General features: G+C 43.1%; 2 protein-coding genes across 2 annotated transcripts; both read left to right on the top strand.

The window, feature by feature from the left end:
• Positions 1-672: 672 nt before the first annotated feature.
• LOC128297830 (hamartin) lies at positions 673-6,624 on the top strand. The gene is made up of 5 exons (XM_053033532.1): positions 673-1,316; positions 1,551-4,940; positions 5,002-5,159; positions 5,236-5,350; positions 5,418-6,624. Exons 1-5 carry the CDS (start codon positions 1,223-1,225, stop codon positions 5,678-5,680), a joined length of 4,020 nt encoding a protein of 1,339 aa, XP_052889492.1. The 5' UTR covers positions 673-1,222; the 3' UTR covers positions 5,681-6,624.
• A 3,799-nt stretch (positions 6,625-10,423) lies between these two features.
• Positions 10,424-11,022, top strand: LOC128299334 (mucin-7-like). Its single transcript, XM_053035260.1, has 2 exons — positions 10,424-10,516; positions 10,609-11,022. Exons 1-2 carry the CDS (start codon positions 10,424-10,426, stop codon positions 11,020-11,022), a joined length of 507 nt encoding a protein of 168 aa, XP_052891220.1.
• Positions 11,023-23,952: the final 12,930 nt, after the last annotated feature.

A 23,952-nucleotide genomic window follows, 5' to 3' on the forward strand; every position in this document is an offset into this window, starting at 1 on the left:
CCGGCGTCCATTGTTCAGAGATTTGTAGCAGGCTTGAAGAACTTGAAAATGTAGCACACTGGAGTGTTCAGATACTCTCGTTTTTTAGATGGTCACAGGTAAAACACTTCGCACTGTCGAAACGATATCTACACAGTTTAATTAATCCTTTCTACAGTGATATTCTCATTCAGTATTTCTTAGCCTGAAGTTGTTTGTTCTCCAACTGTTCACACTCCGAAAAACACTCCAACTATGCACGCTTGATGACGATCACAATTAATGCATGTGTCCACTGTAGCACTATTTACCGTGTAATTACAGCATAACTGTTTCATTTGACAGTTGCTAAATTAGCTCGTGCCTGGAACAAATGACAAACGAAGAAAAACTTAAATTTTAATGCACCTATCGAAGGAAATGCTGTATTTTGTATAACTAGGATAGTATAGTTTGTATATTTACACAAAACGTTGTTATTGTTCTTGAAATATGCACTATTACCTATTTTTTAAAGAAACATTTGCTACCTGTGGCCATAGCTTGAAACAGCAAAAAAAAAAGTTGATTTGTTCTGTCAAAAGTTCCGATACATGTGGCCACAGCTCAACAGAAACAGAAGATGGACTGATATAGTGCAGTGGGAAATTGTAAAAACATTTGTGGCATTGGAAAGTTTTCGAACGCTGCGATGGAAAACACTCCCGTGTAGTTTGTGCAGTTTACTTGTTTGTTTAAGTTTTTCTCATAATTTCACTTCACTTGGGACATTGGTTTAATTCCTTTGTTGTATGCAGCTGTGATTCACTTCGGGGAGGGTTTAAGCCCAATGGTGGCTACGTTCGCCACTTGCTTCCGGTCGGATGTCGGAACTGGCGAACCGTTTGTTTTTCCCCGTTTTGTACAATCAATCTAGTTAAAGCAAAAGCGAACCCTCGTTAGCATAAAGGTTGGCGTTGCCTAACCCCTGCCGCATTGAGGTGACGTTGACCGTACCGAAATATGATAGCAGAACAAAGATTGCCTGCTGCGTGTGCATACAATCTCTGGAAGAGCGACATCGTCCCGGCAGAGCTGTACCGGGGTAGAGCAACGGATAGAATTTGGAATCTGGCAAATCGCGTGTCACCCAAATAAGCCGTGAAAAATAACCACAACAAAGCTTTAAAAAACACGCACGCACCGGAGAGAAAGAGGTATACGACGTAATCCTGTAAGGACAAATCTAACGTAACACGAAACAATGGATGTGGCCAATCTGTTTGACGACCTCGAGTCCAACAACATGGATCGGGTCGACGAAGTGAAGCGCAAGTTTCAGGAGATATTTTCTTCCAGTAAGTATAGCCGATTTCTTGTGAGAAGGGGTTTACCTAAAAACCCAGACAAGGGCAAGATCGAATCCAAGATTAGCATGTTTGTTTGCTTTTTATCATTAGTATTGGTAAGCTCGTAACGAATTCATCAAAATGCAGAAACATTGTACTACATGCGATATAAGTTCTAATAGCAATTAAAAAAAAATGCCTGTAGGGTAAGTTTGATGAAGGGTTCTGTTTGTTTATTTTTAGCCAAAGAATCCTGGCTTGCATATAACATGATGGAATACTTTGCTCACACGTCGTCGATACGGATCGTAGAAATTTTTGTAAAGGTACAGCAACCCCACGATAAGCACATATTCGATCGACTGTCCGAGTGGATACGCAGCGGGACATCGAAAACGTTGGCTCTCACCCTATTCGGACACATCATTCAGAAGCGTCCGCTTTGGCTGTACAAGGTCGGTGCTCATCAGCTGGTAAAGGACGTACTAAAGCTGTCCAAGGTGGAGAAAGACATCACCTCGTTGATTAACGCAGTACTGTGCATCATCGATCTCCTGCCCGTGATTCCACTGGCAATGGGTAGCTTCGTGCAGGATTTGTTCGATGTGTTTAACTATCTCGCCACGTGGAACCAAAACGAATCGCATCTGCCCGAGTATCAGCTGATACATCTACAATTCGGACTGTACGAACTGTTTACTCGGCTGTACGGCATGTATCCGTGCAATTTTGTGGCCTTCCTTAAGCATGAATATTCGGCGGCCGGACGTCAGGCCGTGTTTCAGCACACGATCAAGCCGTTGCTCGATACGGTTAAGATCCATCCGCGACTCGTACTATCCGACAAGGAAAGTGAGACCAGCCAGCAGCGTTGGAAAAATATGGAACCGCATGATGTGGTGAACGAGTGTGCCCGAATGTCGCTTGAGTATCCGGAACCGCAGGAAAGCTCACAGGCACCGCTATTGGCAGTGAATGGAGCCGGTGGTAACGAATGTCCGTGTTACATGACACCGATTAAACCTTACGAATATACGGCCGGCGGTGGTACGTCCGACGCGTTCGAACTACCATGGAAGGCGAACGTTAACTTCTTCAATACGCTTTCACTAGACCAACAGCTGTGTACGATCACGGCACAAAATTCATTCTGGTCGCCTAATAGCACTCTTATGCAGCCAACGCCACCGCCCACAACGGGCACGGTACCGCACACGCCAATTCCTACCCCGAGCTATACGATTCCAACTGTGCCGGCCCCACAACCACCGGCAGCGGACGGTGCATCGCCTCCGGAGGCAGCTGTCGAGGCAACGCCCGAAACGACACCCATGAAAGATACCAAACCCACTGGTAGTAGCCGGCCTTACCCTACATCGGTGAAACCGCAAACGGCCCGAGCTATCTGGACGCCATCACAACCAGCGTCGCCGATTAAGAAGGATGCTGGGCAGTCCCACTTTAGCTACGAATATCCACTAGCGGTAGTCACATCTAAAAAGTTGCTTCAAGTGGTGAGCGATCGGAATCAGTCGTTGCAGCAATTGTCCGATACGGGTACTACCACTACGACGACCACAATGACAACGGTGGCCTCTGCAACGTCGACCACGAGCAATAGCGTACCGTCCAGTCCGCTTCCTATCGACCAGCAATCGGTCCCACTGTCCGCAGCGGTAGTGCCAGCATCGACCGCCTCCCGCAATGAGTCACCCATGGTACAGATCCAGCCGGCCTTACTACGCCCCAGTGATCTGAGCCAAGAAGATCAGGAGGTAAACGATATCAACAGTCCGCACATGCATCACTCGCAATCACTACCAGTCGGTACAGCCGTCCCGATACGGGATCTGTGTGCGGATGAAGATCAAGACCAAGGCGAAGGTTCGCCGTGTTCTGCCGGAGGGCTACATTTTAAAAATTCCCAGTCGGTCATCAACTACACCCGCCGACGGCTGCACAGTCATTGTTTGGTGGATTCGAACGATCCGTACTACAGTACCGGTACGTCACCGGCGGATACGAGCGGAAACTTTATCCGTAATGGTGCCACCATGGCTTCGCAGCTCGTCACGGTTGGATCGCGGTTGAGTGGTGCCGGTGCTAACAAGCAGCTCCAAATACCGGAGCCGATGGCTGTGTATAATCGTCCTCCGGTAGCTGGACAGGAGCAGCACCATCATTATTATCATCAGTGCCACCATCACATACATCTGCATCATCAGCAGCATCAACACCACCATCATCATCTTGTCGGTCCGGGAGGATCATTGTTTACGGCCCATCAGCGCCGCCATTCGTTGCCAGATCTGAAACATTATGCGCTCAAGGTGAATCCGAAGCTACTACTCGATTCTGTTTCGATCGTGAAACAGCGCCAGCTAGGGCAGCACCCAACACACCGTGCTGGCGAAACGACCAACGGTGGCGGGAACAGTGCGTCTTCATCAGAGGGGGTAGGTAGCAACGCGGACAGTAGTCCATCGGAGGAAGAAGCCATATCGGCCGCCACTCATTTCCATACCAAACAGGAACAACGGTCGAGAGAGCAGCTCGTTCGGAATCAGGAGCTGTTTCGGCAGTTAAGCAACAATTTAACGACCGTTGCAAATCCAAGTAGCTACTTTCAGCATCAACGGGTGCATCATCACCATCATCCCCATCAGCAGCACCAACACCAGCAACCGGGTGATTCGTTTGCACTCACACGATCGCGCATCGATCGTCAAGCGGACGTTGACATGGTAATGACTCCGGTTCCACCACATGCGACCATCTCGACGGCAACGCAAACGATTATCAGCTGGCCGCAGCCTTACGAGCAAATATTCTACGGCATCCTGCAAGAAGAATTGCGCTTTAAGAACAGCATTTCCCAGTTGCAGCACGATCAGCAGATACAGAAGGCGGCTGCAAACGGTGGTCGGTTGGATCCGTACGCACTCCTAGATCAGTACATAGAAACGTGCGCAAAGACACGGGCCACCATGACTGAAAATGGTAATCGTACGAGCCTGCCCGAATCTTACTATCATGACCACATACGGTTGTTGCATCTGCAGCTGCAGTACGAGCGTCACCGACGGGAGATACATGCCGAGCGAAACCGTCGACTGCTCGGCAAGAGTCGTAAGATTCGTGCTCTCGAGCAGAACAATGAAGCGCTCAAGGATCAGGTGGCACGATTAACGCGCGAGATCGCTTCATTGAATGCGGAGCTTAGTACGGTGCGCCGTAAAACCAACGCCGAGCTGACGGAAGTATCGCGAGAATGTGTTCGCTGGAAGGAATCCCTGTACCAGGAACAGGAACGATGCAAAGAGCTACAGCTGAAGATTGAAGCATTGCAGGTGGCTATCAAGGATGAATCCGCTCAACGCCGCGAGGTTAATCTGCTGTTGGAAAACGCCCAGGGTGATTTGTTCGATTTACGCAACGAGCTGCGGAAGGCTATTGGCAAGGCGGAACTTGGACAACAGTACCGCGAAGAGTTGACGCGGCTACAGTCCGAGCTGATAATGATGGGTGAGGTGCAGCTCCGCTTTAAGGAGAAGCTGATTGAGTTAGACCGGTTGCGTGCGCGCGAAGCAGAAATTGTGCTCATGAAGGAAAATTACCACGAAGAATGGAAAGGTTCGAAGAATGCAGTGTGGACGCGTTAGCGAATACTAAATTTTGTTTCCGTTTTCCATAGACCTCAAATTTGCGTTGCAACAAAAGTCGACCCAACTTGATACGGCCAAGGAGCGGCAAGCAGAGCTGGAGCAACAGCTCATCAAGCGCGAGGAAACAATCACGCTACAGAAACGTACGCTTAAAACGGTGAAGGAAGAGTACCAGGAAAAATTCAAGGTACGAAATTGCCAAACAGTGTGTAAAAATTTAAAGAGGTTTGAGAATTATTATCTAACTTACCTTCTAACGTCAGGCACTGGAAAACAAATACGAAGCACAAAAGGCGATCGTAATTCGGATGGAAGACACAATTGAGGAACTGCGCGTAAACAGTTGCGTCGCAAAGTCCCCCGATTCCGATCGTACTGGTAAGTTCCGCTGGTCATCCACTGTTTGTATGCATGAAAACGAACCTCTTTTCTACATTACTTTCAGACGCCGTTGGGTCACTCGATCATACGTCACCTCTTTCGATTTCATTAGCATCCAGCGAGGGTCTTTCGGAAATTCGTAATCTGTCCGCGCTTGTGGCACAAAATTCTGCCGGACTTGGAGCGCAACTCTCCGGTGGAAGCAACACCTTGGCCGGTATGGGCAACAACAGTAGTATGATCGGTACAGCCGAACTCGATTCGAATCTGCCTACACCGACATCGGCTGGCCAGTATGGTCCGGGTGGTGCTATGCCCGATCCATAACAGCACACTTCGGATGCACGTACATGGCTCGTTGCTAGTTGGGCGACACGCCTTGAAAGGAGAATATATTTGCATACGATCTACAAAAGGATATGACCTGAAGGAAGAAATGTGTGTGCCCGCCAGCTGTGCCCGCAATTTTATCACTTGTTACTTGTCTTTCGTTTTGTTTGTTATTGTTTCACGAAATGAATCAATTCATTGTTGTTTTTTTGCTATGCTTGTATGCTTTCGGTGATTTCTAATGATTGCAAAACGGTACACGATTAATTCATTCGCGATCCGTTGTTTTGCCATACGGCTTCATTTATGCCTTTGTATCTAGCTTTTGTTGGTTTGTGATAAATCCGTTCTAGAGCGATACAAAATTGAAGGTGAAATTGAAAACCACATATACACACACATACACTTCTGAAATGATTAATTATAAACACTAAAGTAGCTGCAGCTAAACGAAATGGCTTTTCGGAAGCCTATTTAGGATATTTAGATATTCGCCTCAGAATACGCCAAAGTAAAGCGAAAAATGTGTAATCGGATGAAGATGGCGTAACACAGGAAGGAAAGAACGAGCTATCTATATAAATAATTATAAATATGTATATTACGAAAAGCATCATAATGGCAACAACACCGATCGTTGTCGATTGCATGGCATTGGAAGCAAAACACAATTTACACACAAAAAACACTGAAGTGTGTGTGTTCATGAGTAAGGAAATTCCTACTAGAGACTGGACTGTAATTTGTGAATTCTCGAACACCGAAAAGCGTTGTTAGGTACATACATAAAAATGAAAATTCGAAACGAAATCGTTGCAGGCTCACAACCACACACACTATTCGAGTTGTAATGAAATGCTTTAGCAAAAAGATATTGTGCGTGTGTTGCGAGCGTACAGCGATAGCGCGATGATAATAAATGCAACAAATTATCTAAGTAAATACAGTTGTCTATGTGAAGTTTTGAACAAGGATTTCAAATATTTGTTTTCATACGTAATCTTTTCCGTATAAGCATCGTTTTCATTTAAAGAACAGTACAATCTGCAGCAATATGATGTCAAGTTGCAATGACACCATATTTTTAAAAAATGATTCCTTTGATTTGAATGCAGTTTATTTTGTTGAATTATACATAATTATGCATTTCAAACCCTGTTTTTTTCTAAACATTATCAGCTTTCATTTTTCAACATAATCATAATTTTCTCCGTATGTTAACAGGTGAATTGTTGCAGATTGAAGGAAAAATATCATTGTCAACAATGTCCGCCGATCTGCAGGTTACCATCAGAAGTATCACGCCGTTCCTGGTGTATTGACTGCGGAGTTGTGCGATATGGGCCAACCCCCTTAAAAGATTGTTTTGTCGTACTTAAGTTATTTTTGTGATTTTTGTTTAAATATTTGTATCTTTAATCATTCTGAAAATCTCCCAAGAACATATAATTGATATTTAGAGGCGAAAGAGACCCAGGAGGTCCAAAGCCTCTCTAATATTTGACAACAACAACATATAATTGATAATTTAAAATTGAAATGTATTTCTATTATAAAAATAACATCAATCCACCTCATTCTGCATCAAAGCAAATCTGATAGTGCAACAAGATTACGATGCGCATCTTTCCGCGGTGGGATATTTAATAGCCACGAAGGAATGCGGAGCATGTTAAGGAGAACAGTTCGATGAACCGGACAACTTTCCCACCATTTGCGAAATCACCTGCGACCTGCGATACGCCCAATTTCGTCCACACTCGATCTGTGATGGCACATATATGGAACGTGAAAAATTGGAACGTCCATTGCGAAAGAATGCGAACTTGGCGGAATTGGCACAGTGGATGCACTTTGACGCATCGCGTTACGCTGCGTGTTCCTTGGCGCCCAGTCGATTGCAGATTAAATGGATTCGAGGCGGCGAAGATGCTTGATATCTGAGAGCAAAAGTGTCTTATTGAAAGTATGGAAAGTGATAAAAAAAACACACAGAAAATAATGATAAACAATATACATGGACTGGTTGATTAAGTCGTCAAAGAGATGTCTATGTTAGCTTTTAATACATCCTCTTCTTTTACTGCATAGCACGATAAACACGATGGATCATTAATCAATAACACATTTCACTCAGCGATGCCTTATTGCATGTTCGAACGAAACTGAGGTTAGGTTAAGAAACACTGAGTTTTGTGGTTTGGAGTCATTTTTTCGATCAAAAACAACATTGCCTTCTCCCACAATGCACAAAATTCTCAAGCATTGTGTTTTGTTTTGCAGGAAATGCTTCACATTCTTGACCGTTCAGTGCATTCCTGCCCGACAAGGCGCTCATGAAAGTTGCACCGGCTACATTCGTTGGCTAACGTGCTGCAAAAAGGAAAGCAAGTTAGTAAATGTAGATTGTGGATTGAGAAGAAAACGAGAGTAATGAAGGCGCACAACAGAAGCAACGAAGATGATGCTGCGACTAATGCATTTTATTGCTGGCAGTCGAATGTGTGCGAATACATGAAGCAGTTAACGCTTGATTTACGTGTGGTTTAACCAATTGCATTGATATGCTTTAATGTTATTTCTCAATTATTTCTAAAAGGAAAGAATCACTCACAAACGTTTAATAACATTACGGCTTCATACCGTTCTTTACCGTTTATACACTTTTTTTATTATCACTTCATTATGCGACCCGGTTTGTAATGACATACTGCTACGGTGAGTAGTTTTGCAACATTTTGCAAATGCTAATTTAATGTCTTAACATTTAACCGCCGGAAGGGAAACAGTTAGCTACGAAACAATTATCAAACGAATGGCACAAAAGCCCTATTAAAGCATTATGCATTAATATCAATCAAACGCTAGCAGTGCCCCCGTGAGAAGAGTTCAAACGCGACAACGACAGCTATTGACACAACGCTACGTAATGTACACCGCAGTACATCGGCTAATAATACGCCATCCTGCATGCGCCGCAGCCACCATGCTGCAGCTTGTTGCACTTACCATGATCTAACAACACCATTAGCACGCGGTGCCAACTGATAATGGTTTGCATGATTTGATAAATCGAGTCGACCATCAGTAAGTATCATAATTTGTCCGGTAATTAAATTAAAACAACCTTCTCTCAACACACACACACACACCAGGGACCAACCCACCCTACTTAGGTCTGCCAGATTACGATATGATCACCACTTACGATCGGTGTGGTGATCAATGTTGCTGATCATGTTACCCGGACTGAACAGTGCTTGATAAAAAAAATGTGTGTAGCTTTCACTTTGAAGCCAGGGAATTTTTGAAGAACGGCCTACTTGTTTTGCTAAAGCGAGGGGAGTTTATCTAAATAAAATAAGAATGAAAAATAGAACTGAAAAATTGTAATTTTTGGAATTTGTTTTAACGATATTATATGTCTATTATTGCGGTTTTTGGTTAGAAATCCTAATTTTTTATTCAACATTCGATAATTCCTTTCGCCGCTGCTACATCAGGATCAACAACATACCATTTGAAGAAATATTCGTTGGCCGTTGATTTGTGAACATTATGGAAGACCGCAACATTGAAGCTAGCATATAATCAATATGTGTTCTTTATTTTCGGACCACCACTTTCCCACCATCGTAGTTTGGTTATGTCGAAAGCACTGATAACGTTGTGGAATAAATCAATTTTTTAACAAAGATTTTTAAACGACAAAGAAAAATTACGATATTTGAAACTTGCCAAATGCACGGCACCCCTCATAATTAATACGCGCCAAACCACTAAATGGAAAATTGACATTCGGCCCATTGACCGATCGCTTGATTCGGAACGATTGCTAATTTACCAAATTGGAGATCACTTTGCACATAGCTCTCATTTCCATTAAACTTAATTAGTGAGATTATACTATTGCGCGCATGGCAATAAATGTTTGCTACCCACTGTAGCTATGTCATTATCTGCCATTAAACATCTAGATGAACCCCTAACCGGCGTAAATGTTTACTTTGATAGCACCAGCGCGCGCGGAAGCTCTATACTGTAGCCAGCAACCCAGCTACTCGCCGGTGCTGTAAATCCGGTTGGCGTCGCGGAACGCCTCACATCTTCACCAACCTTTCGCCTATCGCTTACCGTACAGACCTTGAGCAGGCATCCGGCAATACTGTCCCCTAGAACCGTGTGCCACTTTGCATAATGCGGCATCCCCTGCTTCGGGACGGAGTGACCGATGTTCCGGAGACTGTTTATGCAGCTGCTCGAACTCGTACTGCATGGTAAAAGGTACCGTCATCTAATTTTATGAGCTGTATACTACCCTAGTACATTACATTTCAAAATCTTATCGGGTGTCGATCGGGTGCAGGTTATAGGTGCCGGCACCAATTTCTAGCAGCACATTTGCGACACCAGCATTCTGCGACTTTGAAGAAACTTTAAACGTGTCTTCACATAAAACGCTTGTTATTTGTATGGTGGGTTGCAGCGACCTGCTGAACTTTTGTATGGTAAACCCATTACCCTGCCAGTAGCCGGAAAGGTTTCACCCGTGTTTTTCCACATCCGGTAACTCAAGGACTGATAAGTTAAACTTTAAGACGTTAGACAGACGACGCAATGTAACAATTGGAGTTACTAGAACAAATATAAACGTATGGTACCCATTGTGCAGCTTCAGTAGTGCGCGGTGACTTGTTTGCTGGAAGGTTCGTCGCTTTTGTTGAAGTCTTTCGTCTCGAAATGGTACACCCGACGAGATTGCTGCTGCTTACGTTGGTGCTATCGCTGTTGGCCACTCAATGGTCACCCGTTGCCGCGTTTGACGATTTTCTGGTGAGTGTTTGTTGCCTACCATCAGCTGATAAGTGTTTTGGTTTTTTTAAATATAATTCTATAATTTTTTTTCTCTTGGTTCCGCCACAAAGGATGATATTTTCTCGATTTTCTTCGATTCGGAAAGCGAAAGTGAGTCGGCAGAACCGATTCAGGTTAATGGGAAGCACGGCATCATTAATGTTACGTGCGACAACTGCACGCTGACGATTAACTGTCCGAATTGCAACAGCATGTCGACGGTGGGTGGAATGACAACCGCTTCCCCTTCGACTACAACCGCCACTCCAGTTTCGATGGCAACTACAACTGCTACTGCAGCTCCAGCACTAGCTGCAAAGCCAGAAGGTGATACCAATGACTCTAATAAACCTTCAGGAAATCCGAACGAGGGTGGAAGCGCTAGTGACTCTGTTTCATCCCCAAATCCACCTACCACTCCACCTACAACTCCACCTACAACTCCACCCAAGGAGGAAGAGGTTGGCGAAGGAACCCCTATCTGAACGATTCCTTTAACTTGTACAGTGGAATCGAATACAATACAATAAAATTAATACCATCTAAGATGAGCCATTTTCCAGTGGACTATTATTATCATTAGAATAACACCGGACGACCTAGCCCGTCAAGTCCTTCTTAGGTCGTCCACATGGACAGAGGAGGCGTGGTAGTTTTAGTCTGAAATGGAGTGATGGTGTTGATACATCTGCCAGAACGGCCGTAATATTAGATTTACAAACAACCAACCGTGCTCAACCGTGAGAGGTTTAGGTAACTCTTACTACTGGTTTGATTTTCGCCTATCGATCTTAACGCCGTATTGGTAAGTATGCAAGGAACATTTTCATGCTATAGTGTAGGCCCCGGTCGACGGAAAAAAGTGTATAAAAACGTTATATAGTGTACAAAGATTATGCTAAACCGTTCAACCAATCATTATCGATGCACAAGATTAATTTAAACACTCTCTGCACTGTAATGCAATATCAATTAGCATTACTGTCAGGGGCCAACTTCGGAGAATGCGTTGGCGTTAGTTTCTGTGTGCAACGTGTGCGTATAATAACCTATTTTGACGCGTTAATTTGTGCTTCCTAATGATGATGACATACGTACGTGGTGGATAAAACTAGCTTTTTAAACATGTTTTACAAAGTGAATTGTAAACGAAGAAAAATAAACGTATGCATGATTGAGTAGTGCAAGTACCGCATGGCATGGTCAACTAGTACGTACGGTCATTCGCCTACCGAGTGATCATGCTTCTCCTAAAACCCGAATAAGATTCAATTGGACACGTTTGCGCACCAACACAGCCGTCTGAAAATAATGCTAGACTGCGTCTATTATTTATATTCATGGTAAGTATGTGTTAATGAAAATACGACATTGCCGTCATAATGGAATTTAAATAAATAAGTATGTGTTAACAAATTATATTATTTACAATTAAATTTTCATTAAATTTATTACAGTTGTTATTGTAACCAAACGTTTCATTGAGCTGGAAGAATTCTTGGCTGCTCTGGATAAGAAATTCATCAAAGCCAAGCATATTTAGTAGAACATCAACGTTTCGATCATCGAGTCGTGAGTATTTTTTAGTTATTCATAGTTATGATTTAGTAGTGTCATGGTAAAATGATGATATACGGATAAAAAAATAAATGTAGTTCTCTTTCGATGTCTAATATCGCTCTTTGACAAGTTACGGCTACCATTAATGGTGCACGTTTGGTTGTTATGAGCATCATAACATCGTTAGATATTATTACCACGGTTGATTAAGTTGTTGATGATGCGTTTTTACCTGCACACGTATGTCTATCTAATCTTAAGCCACGAGCAGTTGTACATTAGCGCCAGCTTACACGATTACTAGCTCTAGCTGAGCAACTACAAGTCAAACCCACATCCCAACCGACCATTTCGTTACCACCTTCCAGTTTCCCGCCACATTAATCACTCGCTTATGCGATAAAGCGATTCGCATCCTTTTGCGTTGCATGTTTTATTGACGATAGCAAAACGAGTCCGCGAGCAGTACCGTCGCCCCGATACCCTGGTGCAGCTCCCGCATCCAAGTCCGTACCAAAGTGCCGACATGGAATGCGACGATTACACACCTTCTCGTATATGGATGGAAGGAAAAAATGGAACTGCGGCAAGCATTTGTTGCGTGTTGCGGAGCAAAAAAAAAACGCCGCAAACAGAAGTATAGCAAACACAACAACTAAAAAATACCCACAATAGTTATTGCACCTAACGGCATCGGTCTTCGATTGCTCGCGAAGAACGTACGTGCAGTTCAAGAATGGAGTAGTAGATGGAACAAAACGAAAAATCGAAGAAGAAAAAAACTGGTAAAAAGAGAGGAAAGAAACAACAACAAAACGAACATAAAACATAAAAAAAACTCGTCAGCCTTCTCATCATATCAAAAAGCCGAGACACATAAAATGCGACGTTAAATGCAATCGTGCCGCAGAACGCTGAGCGTCACCCCGGGTGAACCTTCCTACCTATCCGCTGGCCAACTGGAGTTGAAGAGCTAAGCTAAGCTTTTTTCAGTAATGTTGTGTTGTTCCATTGCACATCGAATAATCAAAACATGTTATCCTAAAGACATTTTACGCCAATGGTAGCAAATGTTCAGTGTGAGTTCATTAGGTCGAGATGTTAAGGTAAAGCTACAAGATTCCACCTGGTTGCTGTGTGGTCAATTAAGGGAGTAGTACATTCGGCAAGCTGAAATAGCGATCTGTTCTTGGATCGAACAATTCTTTGGACATGCCTACTATATCTTCAACTTCATTCGAAGTTCATGAGTTCACTTCTTTCGAATTTGTTACAGCGCTGTGAGCAAGGACTCAAACCTAAAAACGTCATTTTCTCGTAACCATGGTTTTGAAAGTTAATGGACATTGTCAGGAAAATTTATTATAAATTATGAAAAAAAACAATTTGTTTTTCTTTGATTTAACTATACGGGTTCTATAATACCTGCAGATTGCCAGGATACTGCTAGAGATGTCACGCTGTCCCTGTTGCCGCAGGTTTTACTCAATGAAGACTAAAAATGTAATGTTAATGTAAAAATGGTGGAAAAACGAACGACCAAATAAATGTGTTCTATTTCTGTCATATATTCAGAGTTTTCTCATAATAATCTGCAATAAATTCCTTTTTTCAGGTCACCAAAGTGTACCCCTTTACGAAGGAGGATTTTTGGTCTAAATAAAAGAATTCGATTGATGACTCAACCCAAAAAAAAAATCCGCAAAACTACTAAACGTTTGTCCGTGTCTTTGTAGCATGAATTCTTTTTTCTCTCGTGCTTTGAACTCAAACCACACATTCCAATGGAATGTATGAATATCCCACTGTAGGCTGTAGCGACCATTTTCCGATCCCCGGTCGGGAGATCCAACGTGAAAGACACCGGTGATAAATGTGTTGCTTGCATGTCAATCGTTGAGAAAATCAACATTTTGCAGCACATCCCGCACGGACCGGTGGTGACTTGTTCGTGCGGTCACTTAGAATCCGGTCCATGCCGGTGATCATCCTTACCGGATCACCCGTAAGATTGTGCGTCGCTCCAGAGAATATGAATGTATGTCTTTATCATGCATTACAAATTAACAGAGTTTATCAATTAAAGCCTCGTTAGCAGTGGCGGGTGTTTGTGGCAATTGACATACGTTTTGTTACCCCGTGTGCCATTCTGTGCCTCCGGTTTTCGCTGCGAAATGTGATACCACGGTCGGAGTCGGGTCGCTCTTTCAAGCCGCAAAAGATATGCTGCTAGCACCACGGACCATTCGATCCTTAACCCTCCCTTTTAGCGATCAGGCTTTAGCTTGCTGAATCCTGGATGTATCTGCGGCACCGCACACCGCGGTAACCCGTACCGAATACGATCCGACTGCAACTGGCTTGGTCGCGATCGTACGTCATCTTACTGCAAAATCAAGGGTGTTTTCGAGCATAAAAAGAAGGCACACAGCTTTAATGGCATAAAAATCCGGTATCCATTGCGCCCTGCTCTCGTGCCATTAATCGTGTCGACCAGTTCGTAACCACCGGTGTGCCTTTCTTAACCGGCGTGCAGTTCCGAAGACGAGACACTTCAGGCTGCTCGTTCCTCGAGACCGCACACCACTCATATCAATTTGCCCTCCGGGAGGGCGTTCGATGTAGTTATGTAAATGTCCCCACGGCAAATTACAACGTGATCCCATTAATTGAGGTAATGGAGATTGGGTTTCATGAAATGATAACTTAATTAAATGCTAACCGGTTCGTTTCACTTGGCCCGGGTCCACTGCAGGAAACCATTCGATCCTCCCAGTCCAAAGGATGAGACCAAATATTTCTTTTTCCTTTTTGGGCTCATTATTGGAACATTGTTGCCTGTGAAACCTTACAGATTTTCATTACCATGAGTAGCGCTAGCACACCAGCTTCATCGCACCTGTCAACCTGTATGTAAGTAGTTGGTTCCGCTATAACAAATGGCAGTTCTTCTTTTCGAAGCAATAAACAATAAAACGGCCCAAACAACCTTAACCTCTTTTGGTTAACTTCATGCGGGTACACTTCATTTGCTGCAGTCGTAAACCTCGGTAACTTCCGAGGATGTAACAGTTCAATGTATATAAATCTAAGCGACGCGGCGACACGTGCAGCTACTCACGTACTGGGGTTCGAGTCGTGCATAAAGCAATGTTAAAACTAGCTAATATTTGGTGGACTATTTCTCTTTGTACAATTTCCACCACTGATGCACTGAACTGGCTCAATGTAGCGCTCGGCTTGAAGGTAAGATTATTGCTTTGTTGGTAAATGAGCAGAACTTTCTCAATTTTCATTTATCCTTCGATTATTCGACATCCTCAGTTTAGCTGGCGACTGCTAGTGGATTTAATGGTGCATAAAGAACTCAACGCACAATACAACAGCAGCTCGATCAATCAAGGCACCAATAGTACGGGAAATGTATCGCTGTTAGGTTTAATGTTAAAGCTTGATGGGGGTCAAGTGCAACAGTAGAATACAGCGTTAATGGTGGTTAGTGTAAAGTTTAACAATACAATATAGTTGTAACTTAATATGGAAGTATAAATTGTCTTATGTAGTCTTATTGTCAGAGTCTCTGCTGAGCCGGTCCTTTCCAGTAGAATATCCTTCATTTAAGGTTTGCCTTAAACACAGTTCTATCAGTGATCGTTCAAGTACATATTTAGAGAGTTGACAGATTTTCCTGAAAGTCTTTACCAGACTATCTCTACCTTCGTTATCTCTAGATATTATTAAGGACTGAAGTTGGGACAAAGCAACATACCATACGTCATCTAATGTTTTTTTTTATATATTTCGATGTAGGCGACAACTTCCAAAAGCTCTTGTAATGTATGTCCAAAAGTGATGAAGGAATGAACAATTTCTTTTCACTACTCTTCAAAATTCTGGAACATGATGTCTGGAGACATGGAGCCTTCAACTCATCACTCTTGAACTATGGTCGCAAAGTACCGCGTGAAAGCACTTCGTTCAAAGTATTTTTTTTCATTGGCAACTTTCTTCAGGGTGGCAATCTGTACAGCGTATGTAGCAGGCCTCGGATTGACACTTTCCCATATCGATGTCTCCTCTTGCCCTGGTAGCGCAGGAACGGAGGAACGGTTACTTTGAACTTGATCTTCAACCTTCAGCTTTTGCTTTATGTTTGCAGTTGAAGGGCCGATCTAGCCTTCTATTCGATGCTTTGGCCATTTTGTCCAAGTGAAAGGATAAAATAAATACCACATCGGATCTATAAATGGAAGATACGTAGTGTGTCACGATGGAAAATTTCTTCATTTTCTTCATTGGGGTGGTTGATGGAGTCCTGATTTGAACCCAGAGCGGGCGTGTTGGTAACATCGTCTATTTGACAGGTCCTTGATGTGACCGTTAAATACAGGATATGCGAAACGCAGAGAAGGATAATGATCATGTTTTGTGCTAATACATGCAAAACCATTAATGGTTATGACATAACGGAGAAAATCCTGGTATAGATATGGAAAGTTTGCAAGAAAAACCACGCATAAAGATGATTCCTATTAATTGTTTTAAAATATTCGTTACATTAAAAAAAAACACCCTTCACTGAAACGTATCGAATTAAAGACAGATTGTTCACTTTTAAGGTGATGCACATGAGTCCGTCCGACGACCGATGCACACACGTCAGAGAAATATGCATATAAATGCATCTCAGCTCGCACAACAGAAACATGCCGCCTGGATGCTGCGTGGCGTGCCACCACTTCGATGTGCATTCGCTGTTTCGCTTCCTGGAAATCAAAATGCTGCTGTGATTGCATGCAAATTTGCCGATTGGTGCATAAATGCATGGATGAGAGATTCTTCTGTGGCCCTGTTTTGTGCCATTTTTTTGTTGATGTTGTTGCTGCGGTGTGTGCTCTTGTTTTATTGTTTGTTGCCGGTGCATCCGACACGGCGAATGGTGCTGGTGGATCTTCGGCCACTTTTCTCTTTTGTCGCGCACCTTTTCACAAACTTTTCCGTGTGCTTGCCATTCGCACGCACACACTCACAGCCCCAGCACAGTGTGAGATTGCGGTGCGCCGCCTGCTTTGCATAAAGGCAGATCTTCTCTTTAGCTGAACCACACTGCGTTTGGCTCTGATGGGTTTTGAATTATGCTTTAGTTTGGGGGCGCATTACTGCGTGTAGAGCGTGGTTCTTGCTTCTCCTTTCTCTGGCGTGTGTGTTTTATTAGCTTCGTGTGTGTGAATGTGTGTCTGTGTTCCGAAAAGTGATTTTGTTTTTGCTTAAATTTTTAGAGCCCTCTCTTTTCTGGTCCGAAACCCCTTCGATTTTCCGTTCACTGCTCGTTGATCCTTCCACGATGCGCCCGGCTGTGTGTCACACACCGAGATTCGTGCCAGAAGATGGGGCAAATCTTCACCTACCAAACGACTCCACGGTGTGCGACGCTGTCCTAACGTGCCGCAAATGGCTCTGCATGGTATGTAACACGTCGGTACAGGAACACTTTACGCCGTGTTCGAGTCGTCCAGGAATGTCGGTCTGATTTAAATGTGCGGCGCCTTCGCCGCGGGTTCACCAGGGCCTAGGGAGGCCGATTGTGGCTGTTTTTTTGTTGTTGTTGGTATCATTCGTCCGTTCTTTCACGTCGTTTTATGCTGTGCTATTATCGTTTGCGCATTGTGTCTGATGTATTGGGGCATCCGGAAGATCGATTGGAAGGAAGGAGAAATGCATGATACGATATGTTGTTCTCTTGTCACGCGGTACGAGAATAAGTATTGCAAATAAGCCAAATATTGAGCTTTTGTCATTGATTTTTCTTTTCACTTTTCATTTCACTAATTGCTCTTTAAATTGTTCATGTACTTCATTGCTAGCTGTCAAAAGTTTGTATGATTTCGAATGAATATTTTGTAGTTAAAATTAATAGATACACATTAGTTATTCATAGTATAAGAGAAATGAAAATAATATAAACTACAAACTAAAAAAAAAATTTGAAAAAATGTCCACAGTAGAACATAAGGCCAGCGCCATTCCTGTACTTCTTATTGTACTTGTTTTTTTAGGAAAAGTTAAATATTAAAATTCCATTTTGGCTGTTTTGTGTGACATGAAACCTCATAACCTCTACCTCTGGGATGGAACCGGCCTTCTTTACGTCACCACCTTCTGGTTTGCCGCACCGGCCACCAAAACCAGGGGGTTGCGATTTCATCTGGCTTCCTCTGATGCCGTCAAACGCTAACCACACACCCGGGTACATCATAACGCCATTGTGCGCTCGTGCGCCCGTTGTACGATTTTTTCAAAGGTACCCAAAAACGATCCCACAGGAATGGACCAAAGGAAAAATAAAAGCCAATCACACCCGATGGCCAGGACCCGTTCGCTGAGGTGCGGGGTTTTGCGTGTCCCTTCACCATACACCGCCGCTGCATCGTCGACACGATGCGTCGCGTTTAACGTTTCAGCGTAAAAAGGGAAACACCGCAAATGAACAAGTGCTTAAGATATCGCCCTTTCGGCGCCGCCGGGTACGGTTGAGGTGATGTCAATGTTCCGTTAAATTTCCCTGCCAAGATTACATTTGCAATACGATAACTATCGCATCGGCCCCGGGAGCCAGGTCCGGATGGAGCGGGGTACCGGGATGGACGCTGCGATAAGACCGAAAGGATTAAGCAACAACAAGAACACACAACAACAACAAAACTCCTCCCGGAGAACTCAAAACTGCACCGAAACCGCACGATTGGTTACGGTCTGGGGTTTGTTTTTATTTCATTTTTTATTTTTATTTTTAAGCACCAACAACCAAAACACAGCCGTGCTAAAGGTACAGCAACAAAAAACAAAACAAAAAAACTCTCTGTCCTCGTTCTTGTTATCCTCGGTTCGAAACCCGGGCCGTTGAGGCACGGAGTGTGACAAAACACGTTTACGGATCGATTTTGACAGCTATCCGATATGCCCAACGTTGTGGTGCAGCATCGGAACGAGTGAAGGCAGTTAGGACGCAATGACATGCGTCGAGCTTAAAAGCCGCCTGGAAATAAAGGGAAATGTTTGCGTGCCGTTGTCACTGAGAGAGATTGATTTTAAAGGGGTTGCATTAGGAGCGTGTTGAAAATTGTTGATTTGGTACAATTTTCACAATCTCATCTCGATTGTAAGGAGAACCAAGTGGTATTGAAATAAATCCAGTCGATTTATTTTATATGTTTAGTTACTAGGATCTTCCGATTGTGGTCTGACTAGCCATTGTTCCTACTAATTCCACGCGGTATCAGATGAATTATTATGCGTTAAATTACAGGGTTTTTTTAATTCATGTGAGATGGTTTGTAACGTTACTCGATCTTTTCGGGTTGAAGTGGAATAGTTGTAGATAGTAGTCTAATCTTTCTGCCCTGATCGATCCCTCCCTTTTGCAAATTTAAATATCAGCGTTCAGAATGAAAAAAAAAATCAACAGATTTCACTTTTTCAAAGAAAGGAGTGTTGGGGACGAAATGATAAGGTTGAGGTATTTTTTTCCAGTTTCAGTAGAAATACATGAATTAAAAATTATTTGTTAATGTGCTAATTGAAAAATCTTAATACAGAATAGAATACATGAAGCATCCTCTTCCAATTTGAAAAGAATTCACAAATGGTCTTAATTTCCTCATTTAATCTCAAAATCCTTGTATTAGAAAATAACTTTGTGGAAGTTTTAGTATTTTCTAGATTTTTTTTAAACTACAAATGTAACATTGCACCTTCCAGCATTACGGATATTTTAGGGGGGGCAAGGAATCCTGTTGAATGAGATCAAGATCAAATTGAGAAAAGGAACCAAAGAATAGTTAGAACTTCATGAGGTGCACTTTAAACCCCTGTAAATGTTTAGTGGGAGTTGACTTGAGATTGTTTTACAAGCTGCAAGTACTCGAGCGGCTCATTGGTTTAAACGTGGCGACGGTTTTACTTACACGACTGAACTGATATCAAATCCCATCCGGATCGTTTCACCGTACGCATTTCTTTTCCTTGTGTTATATAAATCCCGTGTGTCTCCGTCACAAACTAAATTTTGAACGAAAGACTGATTGCAACCAATCACTAATACCGTACAATTTTTTTTAATCTAACCACGAACCAAATGTTCGTGGGAATGCGGAGCAAGTTGCTATCTCATCCATCGCGAAAAAAAACACGAACAGGCCTTGCCTTCGATATACACGCTGGGTGGGCGGCTGTGAATTAGGTTGATAAAAAAATGCTCAGATCGAGTGGGACCGTGCTGGGGGAATGGTTGAGAAGGGAACAAATTAAAGCAGAACAGCCACCGACAGCCGCTTACACGACGCTAATTCACCTGGCTGAAGATGCACCGAAACAGCGCCCCGCGGGAATGCTTCTGCTTAATCGGCTTCTTGGCGTTGTTGCCACATGTCGGACAAGCAAAAAAGGTGAATAGCCTGTGTCTTTTATTTCGTCTGTTGAATGTGTATAGGAGAGGGTGTGTGTGTGTGTGCGCCCAGTTTTTTTTTGTGGCCGATCCTCTGATCTTCCGTACGGTTTGTTCGATTTTCTGGTGCGATTTTCACTGCCATGGGAACGAAGTGACCGATCTGTATAAGGATTCATGAAATTGCCAAACTTATCGTATCGGTTCGTCTCGTTCCGCTCGTACGTTACCAACACACCGCACCCGTAGTGCACCCCCTGAAACTCTGAAGTGAAAAAAAAAGCAAAATAGCACTACACAAAACTACACATCCCACCGAATCGTTCGATTGCATCTCGAACCATGGCCAAAAGCGAGAAACGCTGCATCAAAAATACGACAAACAACAATAACAACACACACGCGCGCACATTGGCATGCACCCCCTCAACCGCACCGTGGGTGTTTGCCGAGATCATTCCCAACAGAGTGCCACCAAAAACGGCCCTGCGGTGGAAGGAGAAAAAAGGGGAAGATTGCCAGGTAGGAAGCGAATAAGTCATTATAAATTCTAAAATGTAGTCCATACTTCCATTTCAGCACGTCCTAAAATTCTCTTGATAGCGAATACCGTGTTTGTGTGGTTGGTTATGATTGGACAGAGAAAAGTATTGTAATTGTTGGGAAATACGAGCTATAAAGAAGAGGATGCAATGTGGTTTAGTAATGCGTGTACTATTTATTTATACGTTGAAAAAACAAGTAGCATTTGCAACAAATTTATTAAGAAAAATATTCCCCGTCGATTTGTGTCGTGGGAGTACGCAAAACTTTCCTAGAGATAGTTCGTCCTTTCTTTTTCACACATTCTTTGCTGAGTCGTATATAGTTCAAGCCCTTGCTATGGTGGGCCAGTCCAGATTAGTTTTGATCAACAGCCGTCTGTTTATTAAACCGAACATCGAAGCACGTGATCATGCAACCGCGCTGCAATAGCAACCCCTGCATATCCATTTTCTTTACAGAATTGGGATATGAAGTGTAATTTCACAACGAGTGATGTACAAAACAGGGTATTTCGGAGTGTTGGGATTCTTAATGCAATTACATGTTAAAAGTGGTTTTCGAAATATACCTCTTACAAATAATACTCTTGAATGCTCTTCATTTTAACTCTCCTATCAATTGAAAATAATTAAATAATATTTCAAGCGTTACAGCATCATATCCTGTACATGTGCAACGCTCTCCGCTTGCGATATTAATTCCTTTAGATACCTTTATCTAAAAGATGCATGCACGGACAGTTTGCCGGCTATTATTACAGTCCAATGTGTTAAAATCATTTGGTGTGCAAAGTTTGCAGCTGCTTTATGCTGCTCCTAAAATTTGGCTCCAGCTTTTCCCGCTAAAGCTCAGAAAACGGATAGGACAGGATCGTCAAATATCTTCAGTCCATGTAAACAGATACCATCCGTTAGACGCAAGGTGTGAAAACGATTTTATTTGATTGGGAAATAGATGTTAAGTCAGTTAAGTGGTCATGAATACACTATTACTACGTAGCTACTGTCGAATCCTTTGCGGGCAGGGTTTGCCAATCTAAATACATAAATTAATATGAGTTTGACACCTCTGACTATTAAGGTGAAAGACGAGAGCATCCTCATGATTGACAGCATTAGATGAGGATGGAGATTTTAGCCACTTTTCTGTCTCATTTTAGCCGTCTTCTTGCGTTTGTTTCACACTCACTCTCTATCACCTTGAAGTTAGAACATGGTGCCAATCTCTGGTTGCGGTTGCTACGCGACCCCCATGGCCATCATCGCACGTCAAACTGCGAGCACATCATCGCCCTCGGAAATGCAGCCCCGACAGCGAATACCGATGGGAATCTACCCATTCTCGAGGGCCCATGACTGCGCACGCACACACAGCTTTTACGAAAGGGTGCCCATCGGGACACGGGGTCGTCCGGTACATCGGGCGAGTTGGCGAGTGCGTGCCTATATGTTTGTGTGTGCCTGTGTGATTAAGTGGGTTTAACAACGGTAGCAACGGCTATGTCAAGTGCATCGTCTCATCCAGGACACTGCCCATCTCCACACGCTTCACCTCTGCTCTTTGTTAGCGTCTTTGTTTCTCTTTCTGCTTCTCATCCGCCCGGTCGCATCCTTGGTCGATCGCAATCTGATCGTACATGGTCGAGATGAAAAGCTAAAGCCCGAGCAGACCATAGCCCTCCCCGCCTGACGTACACTGCGGGGCAACGGTTGGAATGTGTTTGACGAAGCTCCAAAAAGGGAAGCTTCAGGTGATCTTCTGCTGCATTTCTTGCTTCTTTGCGTTGCGATCTGCTAACCGCTAACCGGCCCCTGTCGCCGTCACGGGTGCAACGGAGGTTCGAGTTCAAGGCTAACGATATTCTAACTCTCTAACCTTCATCACTCTCGGTTTTTATTTCCTTCTTACCTCGTATTGCTGCCATCGCAAGCCGGCCGTTTCCAGACCAATGTTAGCTAATTTTACTCCCTTGTTTACAATATCCCTAACCGTGCTTCGTTGCATGAGAAGTAAAAAGTGCTGGCGCTACTTCAGAACGTCAGTGGTCAGTGGTTTTAACGATAGATATTGCTATAGCGTTTATCCATTTAAACTAAGTGGAATTAAGGTATAATCTTATGTTTGATCTTAAACATTCAACAACATTCATTGGTCTGTTCATATAAAAAAATGGAATTTGTAGTAGAAGTACATTCATTCAATTAGCATTGAGTGAATCTGATTTAGATTCAAGAATCGGAATTAATCTTTGAACTGAATGTGTGATTCTACATCCTTATTCAGAAGATTAATGATTCCTCAAATATTTATAAATATCCTAAGATCTAAACACTATTGTGCTTAGGTTATTATTTCAGTGCTGATTTTTTTATATGACGAGCAACAAAAAAATGCGCAAACAACCTCAACCGGTAATCGATACATGATTTGAATGACTTTTCACTGAAGATTCACATGAATGGTTCTTTTCAAAATATTCGTTAGACACAACACTACATTCAACCATCACCATAATCGCAGAACTCACACAAACTACATCGAAAAGCACATCAAAACATGTTTCTTTCCCCTAATTGCATGCAGACCAGCACAGCAAAGGTAAACATTGCAGTTGGTCTGCAACGATGACTAATGGGTATTTTTGCTTGGTAAAGTGGACCAGAAATGTACCAAATGCTTTCCGCCACGGCTATTAAAATGTGGGTCACTAAAAAGTACTCTCTTGCCCCGATGCTTAGAAAGCAATCGTTTGGTCCATTATTTTAACGACAATCTGACGACAGCTTGAGCGAAAAAAAAATTAAGACAATGCTGCACATTTTTCTCATTTCAATAATAATGGGTAAAAGCGAACGCAACGATGGGG

The sequence above is a fragment of the Anopheles moucheti genome, chromosome 2 (genome assembly GCF_943734755.1).
Source record: "Anopheles moucheti chromosome 2, idAnoMoucSN_F20_07, whole genome shotgun sequence".
In the NCBI taxonomy this organism is placed as follows: Eukaryota; Metazoa; Arthropoda; class Insecta; order Diptera; family Culicidae; genus Anopheles; species Anopheles moucheti.

Excerpts from the sequence above, each read along its gene's own strand:
- LOC128299334 (XM_053035260.1), top strand. The coding sequence starts at position 10,424 with ATGGTACACCCGACGAGATTGCTGCTGCTTACGTTGGTGCTATCGCTG. Across the intron at positions 10,517-10,608 it reads CCGCGTTTGACGATTTTCTG|GATGATATTTTCTCGATTTT; the intron begins GTGAGTGTTTGT and ends TCCGCCACAAAG.
- LOC128297830 (XM_053033532.1), top strand. The coding sequence starts at position 1,223 with ATGGATGTGGCCAATCTGTTTGACGACCTCGAGTCCAACAACATGGAT. Across the intron at positions 1,317-1,550 it reads TCAGGAGATATTTTCTTCCA|CCAAAGAATCCTGGCTTGCA; the intron begins GTAAGTATAGCC and ends GTTTATTTTTAG. Across the intron at positions 4,941-5,001 it reads TTACCACGAAGAATGGAAAG|ACCTCAAATTTGCGTTGCAA; the intron begins GTTCGAAGAATG and ends CGTTTTCCATAG.